This window comes from Haliotis cracherodii, unplaced genomic scaffold, assembly GCF_022045235.1.
Source record: "Haliotis cracherodii isolate W230 unplaced genomic scaffold, xgHalCrac1.p SCAF_6, whole genome shotgun sequence".
In the NCBI taxonomy this organism is placed as follows: Eukaryota; Metazoa; Mollusca; class Gastropoda; order Lepetellida; family Haliotidae; genus Haliotis; species Haliotis cracherodii.
The window spans coordinates 9,281,949-9,304,292 of record NW_027266319.1 but is presented as its reverse complement, the minus strand read 5'-3'; the positions used below and the strand labels follow the sequence as shown (position 1 = coordinate 9,304,292).

Here is a 22,344-nt window from a genome sequence, read left to right as displayed (position 1 = left end):
ATCGCGTGTCAATCATCTCTGACCTTTGACCTTAAATCTCCCAAACAGTTACACATCAATGTTTATCGGTTATACGAGTCTCTATTACTGACAAATCTCAATTAATAGTGAAAATAGACATAACTGCAGCTTGTAGAGGCAATATAAGCGCAAAAAATTGGATTTTATGTTTCAAATAGGCGTGGCTTATATGTACCACGTGACCAGGATACGTCACTCCCATAGCAGATATCTACTCCGCCATAGCTGTTGTTGTTGTGGAAGAAGACAGATCTGGACGGGTTATTTAGGTGAAATTTTCTCACTATGTCGTCCCCAAGCCCCGGTAAAAGACGGATGGACACTGACGTGGTCAAATTGTATCCTAGTTTAACAGCATTTGTGTGGTGTTGATCAATTTAGTAGGCATTTGTGCAAATGTCACCTAACTTCTCGTTGGCATAAATTTCGTTTCACTTGGGCTCGGGCCCTCGAAAGGGCATAAATTTTTGTCAGCTGGCAACCCCAACCGTTTTCTCATGCATGGATAATCGATTAAAGTTATATCGTCTTATATGCTTTAAGTTTCAAGTAGATGTATATGTGGAACGCTGCATGTTCGTCATCCTAAATAAGGTCATGCAAAAGATCGTTCCAATTTTATCGAGGGAGACCAGATTGCATCGTTTGTAGGTAAACAGGTCACGGTTATGTTGTTGTCAGGTATGTGACCGTGAAACAGCCCTGCTCTCAATGAAACTAACCAGTCAATATTGTGTATCGCTTTATATGCAACTTGAAGCTTTCACGAACATTTGTACAGTGGCAACATTTGTTCGTCTTGACGTGTTACTTTAGCGTCCCAAACATTTTACTGTTACAAGGGTAAGTGGTTGCAACATCCATTACATGGAAACAGTTGTTAGCATTGTAAAATTAAGACTGGCGTACCTAACATGTGAATGCAAAGTAAGCAATGATAAGTGGATACAACATGCTTTTATTAATTGTGTGAGCATATGAGACTTGAAATCTGTAAATGCTGTAAACTCTTGATGATCAAAAAGAATTTAGCAAATGTAAACAATTCATTGCTTATTCAAAAGGCACACACTAAATTCAACCACTAGTTTCTTAGTCAGTAGTTAAATAACTAGTCAGATGTTATTTAGTTCACATGCATTGTTCAGGCAAGTCTAAGCTTCTTACAATTGAAGGATTAGCATGAATTGAACTAATTCGCTCTCTGCTCGTTAAGTAATTTGACTGATGACAGAAAACAGACTGTGTATTTGTAATGAAAGTGATTAGCACATAGATTTTATAGTAAAATAATGGTGACTTTAGCAAGCATTCAAAATATGCCTATATACGTATGTGTGTAGAGCTCATTTTGTTATTTTAGCTATACAACATAATTCAAATACTTCCAACGTTGTACCATCATTGTTACCATGGTTACATAGGATAATATCATTATGACTGCTTACATGATAATGATAATATGTGATACAATATTAAAGACTACTGCATGTGCCATTGTAAGCAAACTTTGTCTGATAATAATGTCACATATTATCATCGATAAGAAAATCCTTTCTTTTATAATCAATTTATTATTTGAGTGAACTAGTCACAAACATGTTTTCATACCAGGTATATGGTGGGTGTTGTCATTTAAGTTGAAGCTTCAGTTTTGATGTTTAGCATTATATATTGATCTATTTTGTGATGATCCTTGACAACTGCTCAGAATAGAAAGCAAGCATGAGGTCACAATTCTTGGAGGCCTGAATGAGTTTATGGTGAAGTTTTATGGTCCACCAGGAAGTGAGTATAATTTCATTTCTGTTTTGTTTCTGTATCTTTACAATCGGTTTTGTCCATAAGCAAACAATTCTTCTTTCTTGAATTTGTATTGAGATGTGTAGGCTGAATATCTTAAAATGAATTTCATTGTAAATGTGTATCATCTGACAGAAACAGGAAGCAACCAAGTTGTGTCATTGTGTGGTATAGAAAGGTACCTGTTTGCTGGGACTAGACTAACAATACACTGTGCACTTACAATCCAACTTGACAATGGAGAAATAAGTCACTGATATATGTAAATCCTGCTAGTTCCATCTTTGCAATATTGGCTCAATTTGATTGGCTCCATGTCCTTACTGAGGAGACAGCAGCAGCCCTGGCTAGATCTCTGATACTGTCCCACACCGACTATTGCAACAGTGTGCTACACAAAGTCTCCCAGGTCCTCATCTCTCGGCTACAATGAATTCAGAACCCTGAGCTCGTGTTTTAACAAAGACCTGCAAGTTTGACAGTATCACTCCAGTACTTATGTCGTTTCACTGGTTGCCAGTTAGAGCAAGTTCAGTTATGCCCATCGCTCCTCCAGAAGCATAGGCCGCCGACAACAGTCCGCCAGAGTCCTCGGTCCTGGGCTGCCTTCTCTAGTTGTTTCCAGGTGTGTCCCATCTTCTTGCTGTCTGCCTCGAGGTCCCGTCGCCAGGTGTTTCTTTGCCGTCCTCTTTTTTGTTTTCCCTGGGGGTTCCATGACAGTGCCTGTCTGGTGATGTTACTGACTGGCTTCTTCAGGGTGTGCCCAATCCATCCCTATCTTCTGCGCCGGATCTCATCTTTGGTTGGCAGTTGGTTGGTACGCTGCCACAGGTCTGAGTTGCTGACGGTGTTGGGCCAGTGGATCTGGCAGATTCTTCTCAGGCAGCTGTTGATGAAAGTCTGCACTTTCCTGGTGGTGGTCTTTGTTGTCCTCCATGTCTCGGCTCCATACAGTAGCACTGACTTGGCGTTGGAGCCTGATCTTCGTGCGAGTGGATACCACCTTGGAGCTCCATATGTTCTTCAGCTGCAAGTATGCTGTCCTTGCCTTGCCGATTCCTGCTTGTTAAGCAATAGTGGACTGAAAGATTCTGACATATCAATGTAGGCATGGCTCTGCTCCCTCTGTGATCCTGAGTGTTGGATTATGGACAGAAGCATCGCCTTGAAATCCACAGAAAAACTCAGATCATGTGGCCTTCAATATTTCATCATAGCAGCTGCCATGAAGTTACGATCTTCCAGACTCTCTTAGGACAGTGCCAACTCATTCTGCTTTCAAAGCACAACTGAAGACTTTCCATTCGAACCTACTTATAACTAACATTCTAGACGCCATGAGCATATTATTGATGTTGAGTTTGGCACCATATAAATGGACATTTATTTATGATGATGCCCATGTGATGACTATGTTCTGACCGACAACGTCTCTTACTTTCAGCACCCTATGAAGGTGGCGTCTGGAAGGTCCGGGTAGATTTGCCAGAGAAGTACCCATTCAAGTCACCCTCAATAGGTACAATAATGTCTAAGGGACTTAGACTGTAATGTTATTCTCTGTCATAATAAGTATATATCAACACAGTTAGTTACAAGCCGATACTCAATACAATGCAGGAAACTCAATAAGGGTTTTACCTTAACCTTCAAAACTAGGGGTCCAGGGAACCCCTGTTAGTTAATTCCAAGGGTCAGGACATTTTCAGGAAATATGAGGGTCCTGAGTCATACAATGTTGTGTACAGTACTTATGATTTGATAATTACTTTAATTACGGGACCATTATATTTCTTGTCAAGAATTTGGTACAGTGAATATTAGTGTGTGTTCTTTGGGATGCACTGTTATTTTGGCACCCATGACATTTGAGGGGACTGGATGCAGTTGTCTAAAACCTCCTCAACCCTCATTATTTTTCACTAGCGATTTGAATGACTATTGACAGCTGATAGCATAGAGACACAACCAATGTATGTGTAGTAATTGTAATTAAAGTTTGAGAATATTTGTACGCACATTCAGAAAATAAAGACCAGATAACACATCAACCATTACGATTTTGATGTAGTACTTATGATTTTGAGGCTAAGATGTTGCTATTATGCCTGTCCTCCCCCGATTTTTGTCATTTTTTCATGAAGTATTTCCATGCATCAGATATCATGGAGTGCAAATTGTTAATGCACTGGTGACATGAAACATTCAACAGCCATACTCTTCTGACCAATGAGAGCCATGCTTTCAATTGACATAGCAAGGTCTCCAATTGATAGTTATGTTAAAACTCACTGAAGTCATTTTATCAATCAATCTTTGCGGGTGCAGACAGGAAACTAATTGCATGTGCACCACTATTACTTTGGAATTCGAAAAACCACATTGTCTTTGTCAATAATGTGTGATTAGTGTCACATGATTAATTTTATGAATGTGTGGAGCTTTGACCACATGTTTGTCTTACGTCTAGGCCTTAGGAAACTCGAAAAAAACGTAAACTTGCGTCATGATACTGTTGACATTATTCATTTCCACATAAAATTAGACTTTTTAACCACTGATTTCTCCAAATCTTTAATTAGGATTGGAATCCCTGCCTTTCCTAGTTGTATGAGGTGTCTTAATCAGGTGGTCAGACTCGGTGGGTGACTGTCGGGCATGGATCGTTGCTCATAATATAAATCAAAGATTTATCTGGTCCAGACTAGATCATTTACAGGCTGACCTCATATATCTGGACTAAGCCTGAGTGCGGGACTCAACAACAACCAAACAAAACCTCCTTACAACACACAGTATCCAATGCACCAGTATTTACTCAGGGGTCAAAATTGAACAGGAAAGACTAGGGATCATGATCATAACCCTAAATAAATGTTAACAATTAAGGGATGCCTTCATTCAAATACTTCTGGAGCAAACGTCAAAGACCCATGACACCCTAAATGTCAAAAACTGCTCGTGCTATCATTGACATATCTTTGTTTATTGCAATACAAACAGTCACATCAAGGTCGTAATTGTTATATACACATTTATGCATAATGTTATGTGCCGTGATGACAGAAATTTATTTGTTTATCTTTTGAGAGTTTACAATGTATTGATATCTCCTACACTCACAAATGTATGTTTGTCTTTGCAGGTTTCATGAATAGAATATACCACCCAAATATTGATGAAGTGTAAGTATTGTCAATGTCCTGTGGTATTGACACTACTCTTTAAATGTGTAATGTCGTTAAAATGACGATTTCTGTTTTGTTTTGTCTTGTGACCTTTATCGAGTGTGGGTGCAGATAGTCCCTGTGTACCCAATTATTGTTTGCAAAGTGTGGATTAGATGCCACAATGGCAGCTGAGTGTAGATAGTACTTGGATGAGGGACCATCTGGGAACCCATGGTGACCTGACTGCATACAGGAGGCAGCTATTACACTGTTAGGTCTTCCACTCCCTCTAACTCACTATAGTGACAATTGACCATAGGAAACAACCTGAGACAGACACTAGTTATGCTTGTGCATTCATGACTTCACAGGGATTTATCTAGGATCCAAACTTCGTGACCTTGACAGGAAAGTGGGACACAATCATGTGGTCAAAATTTAGATTTTTTTAAGTTCATATTTTGCTCAAATTCAGAGGGATTTTAGTATGGTATTTAATACAATGATAAATAGGCCTCAAAGCCCCCTTATAGGTTCTGTTGCAAGTGAACTACTAGTCCCCTCTACAATCTCATGAATTATTACCATGAATAGGGATCTTTTTAGATCCATTTTGTGAATTTGCCTGAGTTCGTTACTTGATCACAAACGACAGCAAGCCTTCACTGACATTTGCTGCAGGTTTATAGGCCTGAGCAGGTCAAGATAAATCTGCGTTTTCTGTAATTTTGCTCAGTAACTGACCGTACCTGGATTTGTTTGCAGTCTGTGTCCAACATGTTGGAGGGAGGCTAGAGATCGGGTGTAATGTGATTTACTTCCCCCTGTGGCTCAAGTCATGTGTAAATTAATTTATCCTTGGTCATGATAAGAATGTTGTTGTTTTTTTATTCCACCTTTGAAGGAAGTCCTTATAGTTATTTTCATCCATTTGCTTCCCACTCCACACACAATATTACCTGAATAACGTGACATGTCTGTTCTGGATGTCATGCTCTGCATTCTATACATCAAAGATGGTATTGACCTTTGGTGTTGCTATTCAAATCTTTCCAAATTTGATTGTCCTACTGGTCAAGTGACCGCCTTCATTGTCTAGTTGATAGTGTCTGCCCGGAGAGTGGAAGATCAGTGGTTCGAACTCCAGCCGTGTCATACCAAAAGATGTTAAAACATGGTACTTGTTGTTACCCTGCCTGGAGCTGGTTATTAGGATATAAAACAAGGACAGGATTGATTGGAGTCCATAGCCGTGTCTGCGTGGGGTATCCATGTTAAAACTGTCATGGTATCTCAGTGGGCTAGCATTTTAAAACTGACCCAAAGTGCATGCACATCTCATTATGTTTCACCTCAGTACCTCCCTGTGGTAGTGCAGTGTTCCCACTGGCTTCTGAAACTGCCAGTCCCAGTGGACTGCCAACTCTGAAAATTACCAGTTCTCCTCTCTCCTCTCTCTCCGGCAGACAGAACACTGTAGTGTCATTGTTGTATCTGAGCAGGGCATCCAGTATTTGCTCCATATTTTGGGGATTCCCCTTGTCCAGGTCACAGCTTTCATCACACTGGTCTATTGCAAGTAGCAGTATGTAATGCAGACTTATGAACGGGAATGGTTTGCTTCAGTTGGTGGGAATTCCGTGTTGTTATTGGGTAACTGAGGATCAGGTGCTGATGTGGTGACAAGAGTGACCTGGCTGATTGTATGTTGTCTTACCTCATTCCTGTAACCTCTTCAGAAGAAAAAAACTCAATCCATTCCTTCAGAATTGGCCCTGGGTATCTCATGCTTGCCATAGGAGCTGATTAAAAAGGAAATGGGGGAAGGCTCTATGTCTTGACTGATGTCATTGCACCCTGATCATTGTGTCAGTCACTGGTTTGCCAGATCTGGACTCAATCATGTACTTGACAAGGTGATGTTGGAATATTTCGGACCAAGACATTAAACATTCACTTGCCTACCCCCTTGTCATTTCCTAGCCGTTCTGGACACCCTGATTTGAAGGAAATACTTGCTCCATTACGATGGCTAGGTTTACTCCCTGAGGACACATGTGCCTTGTGATTACGAGGTGCTCACACTAACAGTCACGCTGCAGATGTGTCCTGAAAATGCTGTCTCTGGTTATTGGTCCCATCTCTCATTATGGCAAAGGGAATTCATGCAGTGAAGTATGATGTGTTACTTCTTTCGTATGTGATCACTTGCTTTAAGTCTCAGTCCAGCCTTTCCACCAGGTTGGATGGACTGTGATTACTGGGTGATGATCGGGCACTGTTCAACAAATTTAGTGTTATGGTGATTTGAAGCTCCTATATGTTAAACTCACAGCAGTTGTGGCGCTAAGGTGATTTGAAACTCCCATACATTAACAGACACACAGCAGTTGTGGTGCTAAGGTGATTTGTAACTCCCATACATTAACAGACACACAGCAGTTGTGGTGCTATGGTGATTTGTAACTCCCAAACATTAACAGACAAACAGCAGTTGTGGTACTAAGGTGATTTGAAACTCCCATACATTAACAGACACACAGCAGTTGTGGTGCTAAGGTGATTTGAAACTCCCGTACGTTAACAGACACACAGCAGTTGTGGTGCTATGGTGATTTGAAACTCCCATACATTAACAGACACACAGCAGTTGTGGTGCTAAGGTGATTTGAAACTCCCGTACATTAACAGACACACAGCAGTTGTGGTGCTAACATGGCTAAGGTAATTTGAAACTCCCATACATTAACAGACACACAGCAGTTGTTGTGCTAAGGTGATTTGAAACTCCCGTACATTAACGGACACACAGCAGTTGTGGTCCTAAGGTGATTTGAAACTCCCATACATTAACAGACACACAGCAGTTGTGGTGCTATGGTGATTTGTAACTTCCATACATTATCAGACACACAGCAGTTGTGGTGCTAAGGTAATTTGAAACTCCCATACATTAACAGACACACAGCGGTTGTGGTGCTATGGTGATTTGAAACTCCCGTACATTAACAGACACACAGCTGTTGTGGTGCTAAGGTCATTTGAAACTCTCATACATTAATAGACACACAGCAGTTGTGGTGCTAAGGTGATTTGAAACTCCCATACATTAACAGACACACAGCAGTTGTGGTGCTAAGGTAATTTGAAACTCCCATACATTAACAGACACACAGCAGTTGTTGTGCTCAGGTGATTTGAAACTCCCATACATTAACAGACACACAGCAGTTGTGGTGCTAACATGGCTAAGGTGATTTGAAACTCCCATACATTAACGGACACACAGCAGTTGTGGTGCTAAGGTGATTTGAAGCTCCGATACATTAACAGACACACAGCAGTTGTTGTGCTAAGGTCATTTGAAACTCCCGTACATTAACGGACACACAGCAGTTGTGGTGCTAAGGTGATTTGAAACTCCCATACATTAACAGACAAACAGCAGTTGTGGTGCTAAGGTGATTTGAAACTCCCATACATTAAAAGACACACAGGAGTTGTTGTGCTAACATGGCTAAGGTCATTTGAAACTCCCATGCATTAACAGACACACAGCAGTTGTGGTGCTAAGGTAATTTGAAACTCCCATACATTAACAGACACACAGCAGTTAGGGTGCTGAGGTAATTTGAAACTCCCATACATTAACACAGCAGTTGTGGTCCTAAGGTGATTTGAAACTCCCATGCATTAACAGACACACAGTAGTTGTGGTGCTAACATGGCTAAGGTGATTTGAAACTCTCATACATTAACAGACAAACAGCAGTTGTGGTGCTAAGGTGATTTGAAACTCCCATACATTAAAAGACACACAGGAGTTGTTGTGCTAACATGGCTAAGGTCATTTGAAACTCCCATGCATTAACAGACACACAGCAGTTGTGGTGCTAAGGTAATTTGAAACTCCCATACATTAACAGACACACAGCAGTTAGGGTGCTGAGGTGATTTGAAACTCCCATACATTAACAGACACACAGCAGTTGTGGTGCTAAGGTGATTTGAAACTCCCGTACATTAACAGACAAACAGCATTTGTGGTGCTAAGGTGATTTGAAACTCTCGTACATCAACAGACACACAGCAGTTGTGGTGCTAAGGTGATTTGAAACTCCCATACATGAACAGACACACAGCTGTTGTGGTGCTAAGGTCATTTGAAACTCTCATACATTAATAGACACACAGCAGTTGTGGTGCTAAGGTGATTTGAAACTCCCATACATTAAAAGAAACACAGGAGTTGTGGTGCTAACATGGCTAAGGTGATTTGAAACTCTCATACATTAACAGACACACAGCAGTTGTGGTGCTAAGGTAATTTGAAACTCCCATACATTAACAGACACACAGCAGTTGTGGTGCTAAGGTGATTTGAAACTCCCGTACATTAACAGACAAACAGCATTTGTGGTGCTAAGGTGATTTGAAACTCTCGTACATCAACAGACACACAGCAGTTGTGGTGCTAAGGTGATTTGAAACTCCCATACATGAACAGACACACAGCTGTTGTGGTGCTAAGGTCATTTGAAACTCTCATACATTAATAGACACACAGCAGTTGTGGTGCTAAGGTGATTTGAAACTCCCATACATTAAAAGAAACACAGGAGTTGTGGTGCTAACATGGCTAAGGTCATTTGAAACTCCCATACATTAACAGACACACAGCAGTTGTGGTGCTGAGGTGATTTGAAACTCCCATACATTAACAGACACACAGTGGCTGTTGTGCTTAGGCAATGTGAAACTCCCATACATTAACAGACTCACAGCAGTTGTAGTGCTAGTGCTATCGAAAGCTGCAGACCTCACTGCTATCTGTGGGATAAGCATTGCAGTGTGTTGTGTGAGGAGAATGTAATTTACCTGAATTTGGATATTCATGATGTTAGTGTACTTATCCCCAAACAAGACCCAGGCCTGCCTGTCTGCACCCATCTGGATACATGTATATTCTGAGAAGGTCGTTTAGAGATCAAGGACAGATAACTCCCGATTGGTAACCAAGGGCAAGGGGCGTCCTGGGGTAGAAGAGGCATGTTTGGGGTTCTATATATTGTTTGATCGAAGTGAACAATGAAATGGCAGTATGTCAGGATAAATATACTAGTATCATGAATATTCCAATTCATTATGTTATTACAATGGTAGGGTCTATTAACATGTTGAATGCCCCACATTTATGATGAGGTTATTTGACTAGAAAATAATGATGCATTGCCATGTTTTTCAGATCTGGCACAGTGTGTTTGGATGTCATTAACCAGGCATGGACAGCGTTGTATGGTGAGTTGGAGATAATGGTGTTATTTACATAGCGTGTGATTCTCTTCACAATGCACAGAACATAGCCTTGTTTTTTCATGTATGCAATAATAGGCCATAACGCTTTCTGCCACAGTTCTATGTTGTGAACACCGACATCCTGAACATATGTTGATTTATTTTATGCAATGTAATGTATGCAGGCACACAGCCAAGCTATTATCATAATTATCATACAAATGATGACTATATAACGAGGGTCACCATGGCCACAACACCATAAATATATGCATATATTGTTATGATGTTATGTGAAGAAAAAACGAGAAGACTACACCATTATATATTTTGACAAAAGCAGTTTTTCAATCAATACCTTTATATTCAACATGTTCAATGATTGGATTAATGCTCACATGACCCGTGAAGGTCCGGGGTAGAATAGGTCTTCAGCAACCCATGCTTGCCATAAAAAGCAACTATGCTTGTTGTGATAGGAAACTAACAGGATCGGTTGGTCATCGTATCCCAAATGTTTGGATTGATGCTCATGATGTCGATCACTGGATTGTCTGGTTTCACAGACCGCTGTCATATAGCTGGAATATTGCTGAGTGGGGCATTAAACAACAAACAAACAAAAATGCTCACATAGTCAACCACTGGTTTGCTTCAACCAGGCCTGTTATCATGGCAGGTTATTTTGCAGCATGTGTTATGGCAGTATTGGTGACTCTTGTTTGAACATTTGCTTCAGACCTGTCCAACATATTTGAGTCCTTCCTGCCTCAGCTGTTGACATACCCCAACCCCATAGATCCTTTAAACGGGGATGCCGCAGCACTATACCTACACAAACCTGAGGAATACAAGAAAAAAGTTAGAGGTGAGTCAGATTTTTAAGATGCATTGGTCAAGTCTTCCTTGCTACTATAGTATCTCATGTAATGGTATGACCCTTGACTCATTCACTACTAGGGGCAGTGGGGCATTCATTATGAGAACGACTGCAGGTTCGATTCCCCTCAAGGGTACAATGTGTGAAGCCCTTTCTGGTGTGTCCCCTGCTGTGATAAAAAGTTGCGTAAAACCATACTCACTCACTCATTCACAGCTGCATTTTTTTTTTGATTCGGGTTCAAATGACACTAAGTTTGACATCCATTCAAATTACGCTGTTCCCTCATGATTAAAAGCCTAACCATCTCCTTATTTCAATAGTATGTGGAGATACCGGGTAAGAATAAGTCCCCAGCAGCCTATGGTGGTCATAAGAGGCAACCAAATTGTTTGGGTGGTCAGACTCTGTGACTTGGTTCATTGCATGCTATCGTATCCCTGTTGCATGGATTTGTGCTCATGATGTCAATCACTGGATTGTCTGGTCCAGACTTGATTGTTTACAAGCTGCTATCATATGGCCAGAATATTGCTGACTACAGCATAAAACAGAAAGAAACAAATGAACAAAACTATTAAGCCTGATAGTTACAGTTTTAAATCAGGGTGTTTGTTTTTTATTGTTAAAATGTTGTTCAAGTTAAAAAACAAAATTAGAATTTTAACTTAGTCCTGAAAGCATCTCCTGAACCAAAGTTAACTTATTCTAAATTGTATGGTGTTATATTTACATATTAGTGATGATTTTGTAGCCACGACAACACAAGAGTCTCTTTGTCCTATAACAGCAGCAGATTCTCGCACAAAGATCTCCATTTTAAATTGACCAAGGTTAAGATTTCCATGTTCTAGTACAGATGACAGTAGGCCCGATCGCCTTGGCAATTGGAAATTATGTTTCCTTAAACCACATGTTATGAGAAAACATGATTTCAAGGACAAGGTAGGAAAGATGTATCATCCTGTTCATTTTACAGTTAAGGATTTAGATTACGGAAGTTGGCTATTTTAATATGTGGACATTCAAATTGTGGATACAATATTTTTTCATATTGAATTAACTGTCACAAAATGAAAATTTGAACATTGGAAACTTTTGCTATATTCCCCCATTGTCACTGCTGTGGGCCTTTGTTGATAGTGATAAACATCAGTGTTTGTTTTGTTGTTGAGGCAGGCAAGAATTACCTAGGTTACCATTGTTATCAGATTACACTGTAACAGTAAATTGAATGACAGTGATAACACAAAGTGTGATAGGTATGTCAGCATCTTCATAGGGTTACACGTCCCTTGGGCACGCCAGAAACCTATGATTGTGGGTTCGAATCCTGGTGGGCCCCGATTATGTTTCTAGGTTTGTCAGCACCATACCCGTGCTCGTGGGATTCACCGAAGTGGTAAACGTCTGAGACCTGCATCACTTCAGGCTTTCCTCCCACATTAAGCTGACACGCGCAATATAACTGGAATACTGTTAAAAGCGGCGTTAAATCCTACTCACTCACTCACTCATAGGGTTACAACTAGGTATCAGAGAGGGCTGCTGTTGCTGGTATGACTACTGATTGGCTGGTGATTGTGCATTGCCATCAGCAGTTACTTCCCCTTCCTACAAATGTGCAAGGCTTAGTTGTCTGTACTTCAGTTATTGTCTAGAGTAGGGCTGGGATGAGTCCAAATTTACTTCCCAGATACCCAACCCCCCGTTTCCCTTTCTTCCCGAAGCAAGAAAGTTAACTGACTTTAAAAGTCCAGTTTCCACCCTTGCCGAACTAGGCTGGAATTACTGGGCTCAATCGTAGCGCCACCAGTGGCTACTACCACTGGTGACCCCTCTAAGCCTCTCCTATGAACCAATGAGATTCCACCTCTCATATCACTCGCTTCACCCAAAATGGTGGCGCCCTGTCAGGAAGATCTGATCTATAATCAAGATCTGTATTGTGATAAAATGGGTCTGACATCGTGAAATGCATCAATTCACGTGAGCACCTTGATTAAAAACATGAAAAGATTTGGAAAATATCTGCTGACAAAGAGTTGGCGGTGCACATGCCTTGCAAATCCTGCAATCGACCGAAATCTGCACGACAGTTTACGAACCGGATTTTTATTTCGGTGCGTGATTTTGATTGGACTATGCATAGACTCGTTAGTCCAGCCAAAATGTAACTCGATAATACCAGCCTAGTTCGGCAATGGTGGAAACTGGACTTTTATAGTCAGTTAACTTACTTGCCTCGGGAAGATGGTAACCCCATCCTACCTGGATAACCACTGTAGGTCTCAAGAGTTTGGTACAAAATGTCCATTTGAGAATTGTTTGAACAGAGTTCTGACAAAAAAGTATTCAGATACTCTTTAAAATGATCTGGTCACGTATGCACTGAAGTTGACTGAAGTTTTGTCTTTATTCAAACATATAAAAGTCAGAATCTACCAGATAAAATAAAACGTTGACATACCTTGTAGTGAAACAGTAAAGTGTGTCATGATATAAGAGGAATTTCGATCAAAGCATGCAAGAGAAAAAAGATGAGCAGCTTGGACTAGCTGGAGTCACTACATGATAAATTGAACAACTTCTCATCACCTACCCAGTAGCTTGGGAGAACAGTAGGTGACAAAACTTAACAGGATATGTGAGGTTGCAGGTTCGATTCATGTCATGGAATTTTCATGTAGCCAATCATCAAACACAATTGTGTTCATATCGAGAGGCAAATTTATATAAAACGTTAATTGTAAAACCTCAAAGCAGGTTTAGAAGTGACCCATTTCACAACCTAGGTGGGGCAGTCGGGTAGCCTGGTGGTTAAAGCCTTTGGTTGTCACGCTGAAGACCCTGGTTTAATTCCCAACATGGGTACAATGTGTGAAGCCCATTTCTGATGTGATATTGCTAGAAGTGGCGTAAAACCATACTCACTCAAAACCTAGGTTTGAAGAGAACCGCTTCAAAACCTGGGTTTGGAAGATGAGCTGGTTTACCCGTTTGTCAGGAACCCTTTGCAACTTAGGGTAACATGGTGACAGGTTTATAAGTAGGATTCCTCTGACATGCCATCGCATTATAGTTATCATTGGTTATCACTATTAAGTGTTTTACAACATAAGGTGGGAAATGTTTAATTCCAATTTTGGAACTTGTACTCACTTTTTCTGTGGACTTGTGGCCAGATATGAGCTTCTCAGCAGGTCTAGATATTTCCCAGTGTGTGTTTAGTGTATATCTGTCTTAACTTTGCATTGATCATCATAGCAATGACATGATTAAACACTGCTCACCATTCCCACAGAATTTATTTCATTTTAAATCATGTAAATGGCAGCATTTTCATGTTGAAAATTGCATTATTTTACCATCTATTTAACCATTTATTCATATATCATCATGATCAATGTGTAACTGTATTTTTTCTGGATAAATGGGGCTGAAATTTTGTGTATATGAACCAAACCCAGATGACTTCAAATTGCTATTGGTTTGCCCATGTGCCCATTACTTCTTTCCTTTTTTTTGCAGAATATGTTCAGAAATATGCTACAGAAGAGGCATTAAGAGAGCAAGAACATGCATCCTCATCTAGTGAAAGTTCCATGAGTGATTTCTCTGAAGACGAAGCTCAGGATATGGAGCTTTAACATCTCATTTAATTTAATCTGTACATAATTCATTTGTAAATACTCTAGATCCAACATTCTTGCAGTCATGCAGAAGGCACCGGGATATGTTATAATAAGACAAATAGTAGCCTGTGTTCGACTCCAGTATCGGGGAAATGCGTACTTTGTTGCCAACCATTACAAGAATTTGAAATATTTTATCATAGGAGCAGAAATTCCACAAAGTATAAACTGTAATCTTTTTGTTTGCGTTCTTTCCCATAGGGGAATTCAAATAAAACATAAATGTACATAGTCTCAAGCTGTTGGCCAGATCTGAAGAATATGAAAAATTCTTATTTGAAATTATTTTTATGAAATACGTAAATGAGAGGTTTTGATTACAGAAACTGTTTGGTAATAGATTGTTTGGTCTGAAGTACTATATTAGTATTTTGTTGGATGAAAATTTGTTTCCAAAATGGTTGTGGTTGTTTGCAAAGATATCAGCTGCAACAGTTGTGACAAAGTACGAGGTCCGATCTCCTGGTAGTGTGTTGATTGTGGCGTGCCGTCATCATCAGATGTCGTCTTCATCATCATATTTTGCATCGCCATCATCTCATATTGGCTAGCACCAGCACCACTGTCTGTACAGGATGGTAGTTTTAGTCACATTACTTAAGGAAAGCCCGCAGTTTGTTCATGTACAGTGTTTTCGTCGCTCATCAGCTGGTTGACAGAGGCTGATTCAATGGATTCATTATTTATCATAGGAATTTTATCTTCGTTGTTCCTTTATCGATTTCAGTTGTTTTTAACGGGGAAAGTCATCATCAGTGATATGATGTAAACGTGTAGTGTTTGTGCACCAGGCTTCCCTGTCCTCTGTACCTTCTTCACATCGGAAACAAATTCTTGTTTCACATCGGGAAACAAATTCCTATTTCACATAGAGAACAAATTCCTATATCAACATTCGTTTAAATCTAGTCATCACTGTGGTGTATTTCACAAACTCAGGTTAAAGATGATGTTGGAATAATTGACTTAGGTAGTGGGATTTTGCGAAGTGAAAATGGACCAGAAATTTAATTTCACAAAATGTTAATATATTTTTTGCACCAAACATTGGATGTACTCAGTTGAAAATGAGTTAGACATCGGAAGTTTAAGAAATTTGGTTTGCCATATTGGAATAGTTTTCAGTCACCCAACTGATGCTGTGATCATGCCTGCCCTATTTCTTTGTGTGCGTAGTGATACTTGTTGGAGATGTTGACCATATTTGGTCATGGGATTGTTACCATGGATACCGGGAGTGGAAACAAGATTGTCTTCATAAACAGTCAAGATTGTGGCACCATCAACAGTAAATCAGAATTAACCGTACAAGATTAATATTGAAGCGTGTTGTTTTTTGTTAAATATATTTTGAGATTTCATCAAGTGTTCAAACATATTTTGTTGGTTTATGACTTACATAACATATTGACATTATTGTTAATATTACATGTGGAATGGAATTATTGAAGTGAATTGCTTGTACATGACTGCCACAATGTTGACTGTCTGTAATGAGTGGGTGTGGAGGTGCAGAGATTGTTTGTTACGTAGTTTGTGATCCCAGACTCATTGACTCCAGGGTGAAAGAACAAGGACATTATCATTAAAATATTTTGAGACATTGGTGTGATAATTTCCAGACAATCCTAACCTGTTAAACTTTAGTTCATGAGCTGAGGGACTTCATCATTGAAACTAATGTGATGTTCCTTCCCCCCAACCCAGTTGAACAGGTGGCCCAGTCATCTAAGGCGCCTCAATACGCTGGCAGAGTTGTGTCCCTTGGGTTCGAATCTGGTTCCCCCTCGATTATGTTTCTAGGTTTGCTATACCAGTGCTTGTGGTTTCACCAAAGTGGTAAACGTCTAAGACCTGCATCACTTCGGGCTTTCCTCCCACATTAAGCTGACATGCCGTTATATAACTTGAAAACTGTTAAAAGCGGTGTTGAATGAACCGACTCACTCACTCACATCCCCCTAACCCCCCTTATAATGTGACCTCCCCCCTATTTCTTGGCCATGTTATTGTTTTAACATGTCTTATTGTCCTTGAAAAACCTGTATTTCCTAAGTAAAATGAATGACAAGTTATGGCAGGTGACTCATCACAAGTTATGGCAGATGGATGAAATTAAAATTTTGGAACAGTCATTTTATTGGATAAGAAATGTGTCCAAATAGAGGCTTTGTTTGCCCTCTTCCCACACAGTGCATTGTCCTCATCACTGGAGTATGTGAGTCTGGTTTGTGATGATAAAACCCTTATCTGTATCTTAATGAACTTGCTGTAATTAATATGTACAATATTGATATCTTTAGTCTTAGTTCCATGATTGATGTATTTGAATCTGATATTCTGATCCTGATGTGTAAACTGTATATTTTAACCTTAGTGGTAGAGAGTTTGAGAACTACACAATGAAGCATAAGACTATGTACCCATATGCAAATGCTCATCTATTTACTTTTATATCGAGAGACGTAGACGACACAGTTAGATAGGCTACTCTGGGAGTGTGTGATTCTTGTCTGGTCGACAGTATTGTCCAGGCAATGGGGTTGTGAGCACTCCCAGAGATACGACATTTTTCAGCAACAATTAAACATAATATGTTTCGGAGAAGAATTCCATATTGTTATAGAGATTTTATAGTTGGTTTTGCAAGCACTGCCACTTGCCAAATTTTAAAAAATAAATCATATTGCTATCAAGATTTTGTGATATGTTCCATTTATTTTTGACAAGTTTGGCATTGTGTGGTTGGTTATTAATAGCCAGTGTTTTGGATAATAGCATTTTTCAAGAGGTCATGTGCAGTGGGGTGATCATGTGACTTGGTGTTCTGTAATGTGCAGTCATGTGACAGTTGGTATTTGTTACTAACGTAAACCCATTCTCCCGCCCCTTGTGATGAAATGGTCAGAATAGTTGTGAGGTGAATAGTATGTGGAATTCCTTAGGGAAACAGTTTTCCTAGATAACATTGATGTGTCAGTACTACATGACGTTTCCCTGTAGTTCAGTACATATATATCCCAGTTATCCCCAGTGGAAATGTTTTTGCCATCTTTTTCATTGTTTAACATTGTGAAAAGCAGACAGTTGTTTGAAGAAAGGATATGGCCCTCTCAAAAAATGTTTTCTGGTTATTATATTTGATAAAAATATATGCATGGATGCATCTTATTTCCAATTGTGGTATCAGGTACAAATTCAGATTCGCAAAATACAAAAATAGATGTTGGTAAGCCTCTGACCTTTGTTTCCATGGTTACCATGGCTACCACACTTATGTGAGGTAGAATATTTTTGATGAGGTGGAAAGTCTTGCGACAATGTTTTTGTGGGATATGGGATTGTGTAAAGGACATTTATGAAAGTGGTAAAACCAGTTAAATACTTGGTTGATGAAACTGATTTGGAAACCTAATATATACTAACAAAGGCCATTGCTGAAGTTCATTACAGTATAAGACCTTGGTACGTATGAATGGGCATTAACTTTGGAAATACCTCATTAAGTGGCCAAAGCAGATATATTCCTCCCATACTTATCAGGTGTGGCATTTCTTTTGTTATTAATCCCTCGGGCACACCAGAAACATATGATTTTACGTTCGAATCCCGTTTCGCCCTGTTTGTTTCAAGGTTTGTCAGCACCATACCCGTGCTTGTGGGTTTCACCAAAGTGGTAAATGTCTGAGACCTGTATCACTTCGGGCTTTCCTCCCACATTAAGCTGACAAGCCGGGATATAACTGTAATACTGTTAAAAGCAGCCAACTCACTCACTCACTCACTCTTTTGTTGTTAACCTATGGTATATTGAGAGTATAATGGGGGTAGTATATCACGTTGTACCATAATTAAATCATACTTTGTATGTTAGGTGAAGGGAAATTTTATATTTTCAAAAATACAGGTAATATATCTCTTGGATCCTTTACAAGATAGTTTATTTGATCAAAGAATTATATTGTCACTCATATTTTGGTACACTTTAATACCTCTGTTTCCATGGTTACTGCTTAGGGATGGGAAGTCATATGTATGCATCGACATAATTATCTGCGTATAATCTCCTATGTAATTAAGGACGTGTACAATCATTGCACAAGTGATGGACTAGTCACCTCGATCTTATCGTCCACATTGCCAAGTACAGATTTATTATCTAGCCATACCAGGACACATCATAGTTTTCATTGTGATTTCTAACTTTTTGCCCTTAAGGTAAGCATGATTTTGTTAAATAAATATTTGTTAATTTTGGTTCTGTTGAAGATTTCATTCAGTTTTGATTATGTTTACTTTCTCTTATGTTATACAAAGGAACTGATCAGCCAAGGACTCCCATGGTGCCTCTCGAATCGTTCAGTTGAGTCTTGTTATAAAATAGTGATGATTTTTTATATATTTAGAAATAAGGCCAGGACAATTTAATTGCTAGTTTTACAGGTTTTTATGCCAAAAATACCTGGCACAAGAAAGAAGATATTTTTTTGATTAAAAAAAAGCCTCTGGAATTGAGTTGTCATGTTATGAAATAGTGATGCTTTTTGTTATGTTTAGAAATAATGCCAAGACAATTTTATTGCTAGTTTTACAGATTTTTGTGCCAAAAAATACCAGGCACAAGAAAAAAGTTAATATTTTGTTGAAAAAGAAAATTCACTGACAAAAGTTATTACTGCTTTGTGCCTATTACCATATTTTGTTAAACTTACTACTCCAAAAAGTTATAGAATACCTGATTTTTTCATGTGACTACAGTTATGCCGTGACAGATTGACTAAAGTTTTGGTGGAACATGCTAGCCTTCTGCTTTAGGTTAAGTCTGTGTTCGAATCCCAGTTCACCTGGGTTATGATACTAGGTTTGTCAGCACCTCCCCGTGCTCGTGGGTTTTGCCGATGTTGTAAGACCTGCATCACTTAGGGCAATCTCCCACATTAAGCTGACACGCCGTGATATTACTGGAATACTGTTCAAAACGGTGTTCAGCCCAACTCACTCACTCACTCACTAAGGTGAAGTCTTTGCTGGAGCAAGCGGGAGAGGCCTAAACAGGCCCGGTCTACAATGGAGATAAATGTTTGTGTAAAAGAGAAAGTATCATTGACATTATTGTCTCTGTGAGTAATTGGGTGAAAATGTGTGTAAATCATTAGAGTAAATCAGTGTTAGGTTTGGCTGAAACTTTATTATGATTGGTAAAAATCTTGATTGGAATCATGTAGAAGCCATTGAGAGACCAGTGATACCATCTGTTGATGGTAGATTGGACGGAGAGCTGTTCCTATCTGAATGTGTCATTTTTCCAACTACCATTGACATGTTTCATGTTTGATACTCTGTTCTAAAGAGTAAATAAACCTTTTCTGTTGCATGACCATTAATGTTGTGTTTCCATGGTTACCAGTATACAGATTCTTAACAGAACCTCATTTTATTTCATTTCATTTCATCTTTTGAAGCTTTTTGCCAAAAAGGTTTTTGATTGACCACACACCTTCATGATTATGGCCTACTTTGTAAAAATGTCAGCTTTTCACGGAATTACGAAGCACTTTTTGTTCAAAATCATGACGTGAAGCCTATTTCAATTATCCTCATCTTGATTTTGATGATTATAGCTAAAGAAACATAAAATAATACTCACTCAAAATTTAGATGAGGTTTGATAAGAATATGATAGACTGATTTTAAATTTGGAACTTCATATTGAAATGAAAAAAACATTTTGGGAAACATATGCAAATGTTGAACCCATTCTCTACCAGTCAGATTATAATTTTAAGGACAATCTATGCTGACTTGTGGCCATTCTGTTGATTTTAAAGATTTTATGCAACTTTTCAGTTCTCATTTCAATTTCACTCGTAGCCCTGAGGGCTGTGTTGAAGTCCATAGAAGTATGTTTGAAGTAAGAGATAGTGGCGATTTTCATCAGAAATATTATGGATATAGTTCACTGGATATGTGATAATGTTATGTTTTGAAATTCAAAGTTTTTGTCCAATGTTCTTGTAATCCTGATATGATATGCCATATGTAGTTTAAAAAAGGAAATTTTACTGAAATCTGTAAGATGGTCCACAGATGATCTTTAGAAATATTGATGAAGACAGGACTGACATTGATAAAGATGGGATTGACATGTATTTTAACTTCTTGTATTCTTTCAGCGCAACAATACAGGCTATCATCCCGCTTGATATAACAGTGAGATAGATATCATCTCCTAATCTACCAATACATATCTACATGCTTGGTACTCACTCCTGTATGAAATGGGAGCTGTGGGGTAGCCTGGTGGTTAACGCATATTCTCGACACAGCAAAGGTCCGGGTTCGATTCCCCACCAGGGTACAATGTGTGAAGCCCATTTCTGGTGTCCCCCATGATATTGCTGGAATATTGCTAAACGTGTGTAAAACAACTCGTGGTACGAAATGTTGCTTTGAAGGAATAAAAGAGGTTTAAATCTGTAAGTCAATCCTGATTCACATAAACAATATTGATTAAAATAAGTTGAATGTTAATCAGGTGTTTTATCCCAATATTGATAACATTCAAAATTCATGTTAGCATTGTCAAGCTAAGCCAGCCTTTTTTCATTTGTCAATTCTGTTAAAATCTTATTTTGTGTCATGGTTGATCTCGTAGCAGAACATTTAGTAGGTTGTTACTGCCTGTATTCCGGGAAATATCTGATTTTATACCCTGTTAGGTATTACATCACATTAACACATGGTGAAGAACATCCATTGCCACGGCTTGATGGTCCACGGGTAAGTTTAAACAGCGTAAGCCCTGATACTATCACCAACATTAAAGTCAATGTTACATGGTCAATTATTTTATGGTATTTAAATCCATAAGAGATTGAATGGCATTAACATTCTTGAGTGGTTCTGCCCATGGGAACGCAGCTCTTTCGTTACCAGGTTTCAAAGCACTTGTTTGAATCTTCATAGTCATGTCACAAATGGTATGGAGATAGCAATTGCTCAAAATACAGTTTGATCACATGGCCAGACAGTAATGAAACCTATTCTACCCTTGAAATGGTAACTGGTTTTGAATATCAATCAAAATTATCACTTGAGTTTTGCCATTGCCATGTATAAGTACATGATATTTGAACCAAGTACAGCTGGTAGTGGCCTGTGTGAGTGTGTGTGTTAGTGAGGGGAGCAGGCAGTAGTGACTGTACAGCATGTGTACAACAGGTAGCAGCTTTCCATCATCAAGAGATGGCCAGCTGATGTGCATTTATTATATTTACGCATTATAAAGATGTGTTTTGTAAATAAATTTGCAACTTTCATTTTGTGTTGTTATTTTTTTTATGACATCGCCAAGTGTAACATGGGACTGGAACTCTGGTGGACAGTCCACGCCACTATATCTGGGCCTTGTGTGACAGTCCACGCCACTATATCTGGGCCTTGTGTGACAGTCCACGCCACTATATCTGGACTGTGTGGG

The 22,344-nt window shown here is 39.1% G+C and overlaps 1 protein-coding gene across 1 annotated transcript; it reads left to right on the top strand.

The window, feature by feature from the left end:
• Window positions 1-224: 224 nt before the first annotated feature.
• LOC139444650 (ubiquitin-conjugating enzyme E2 H) lies at window positions 225-22,183 on the top strand. Its single transcript, XM_071225572.1, has 7 exons — window positions 225-359; window positions 1,733-1,809; window positions 3,269-3,343; window positions 4,970-5,009; window positions 10,240-10,292; window positions 11,029-11,157; window positions 14,701-22,183. The coding sequence occupies exons 1-7, from the start codon at window positions 307-309 to the stop codon at window positions 14,817-14,819; spliced, it is 546 nt and encodes a 181-aa protein (XP_071081673.1). The 5' UTR covers window positions 225-306; the 3' UTR covers window positions 14,820-22,183.
• Window positions 22,184-22,344: the final 161 nt, after the last annotated feature.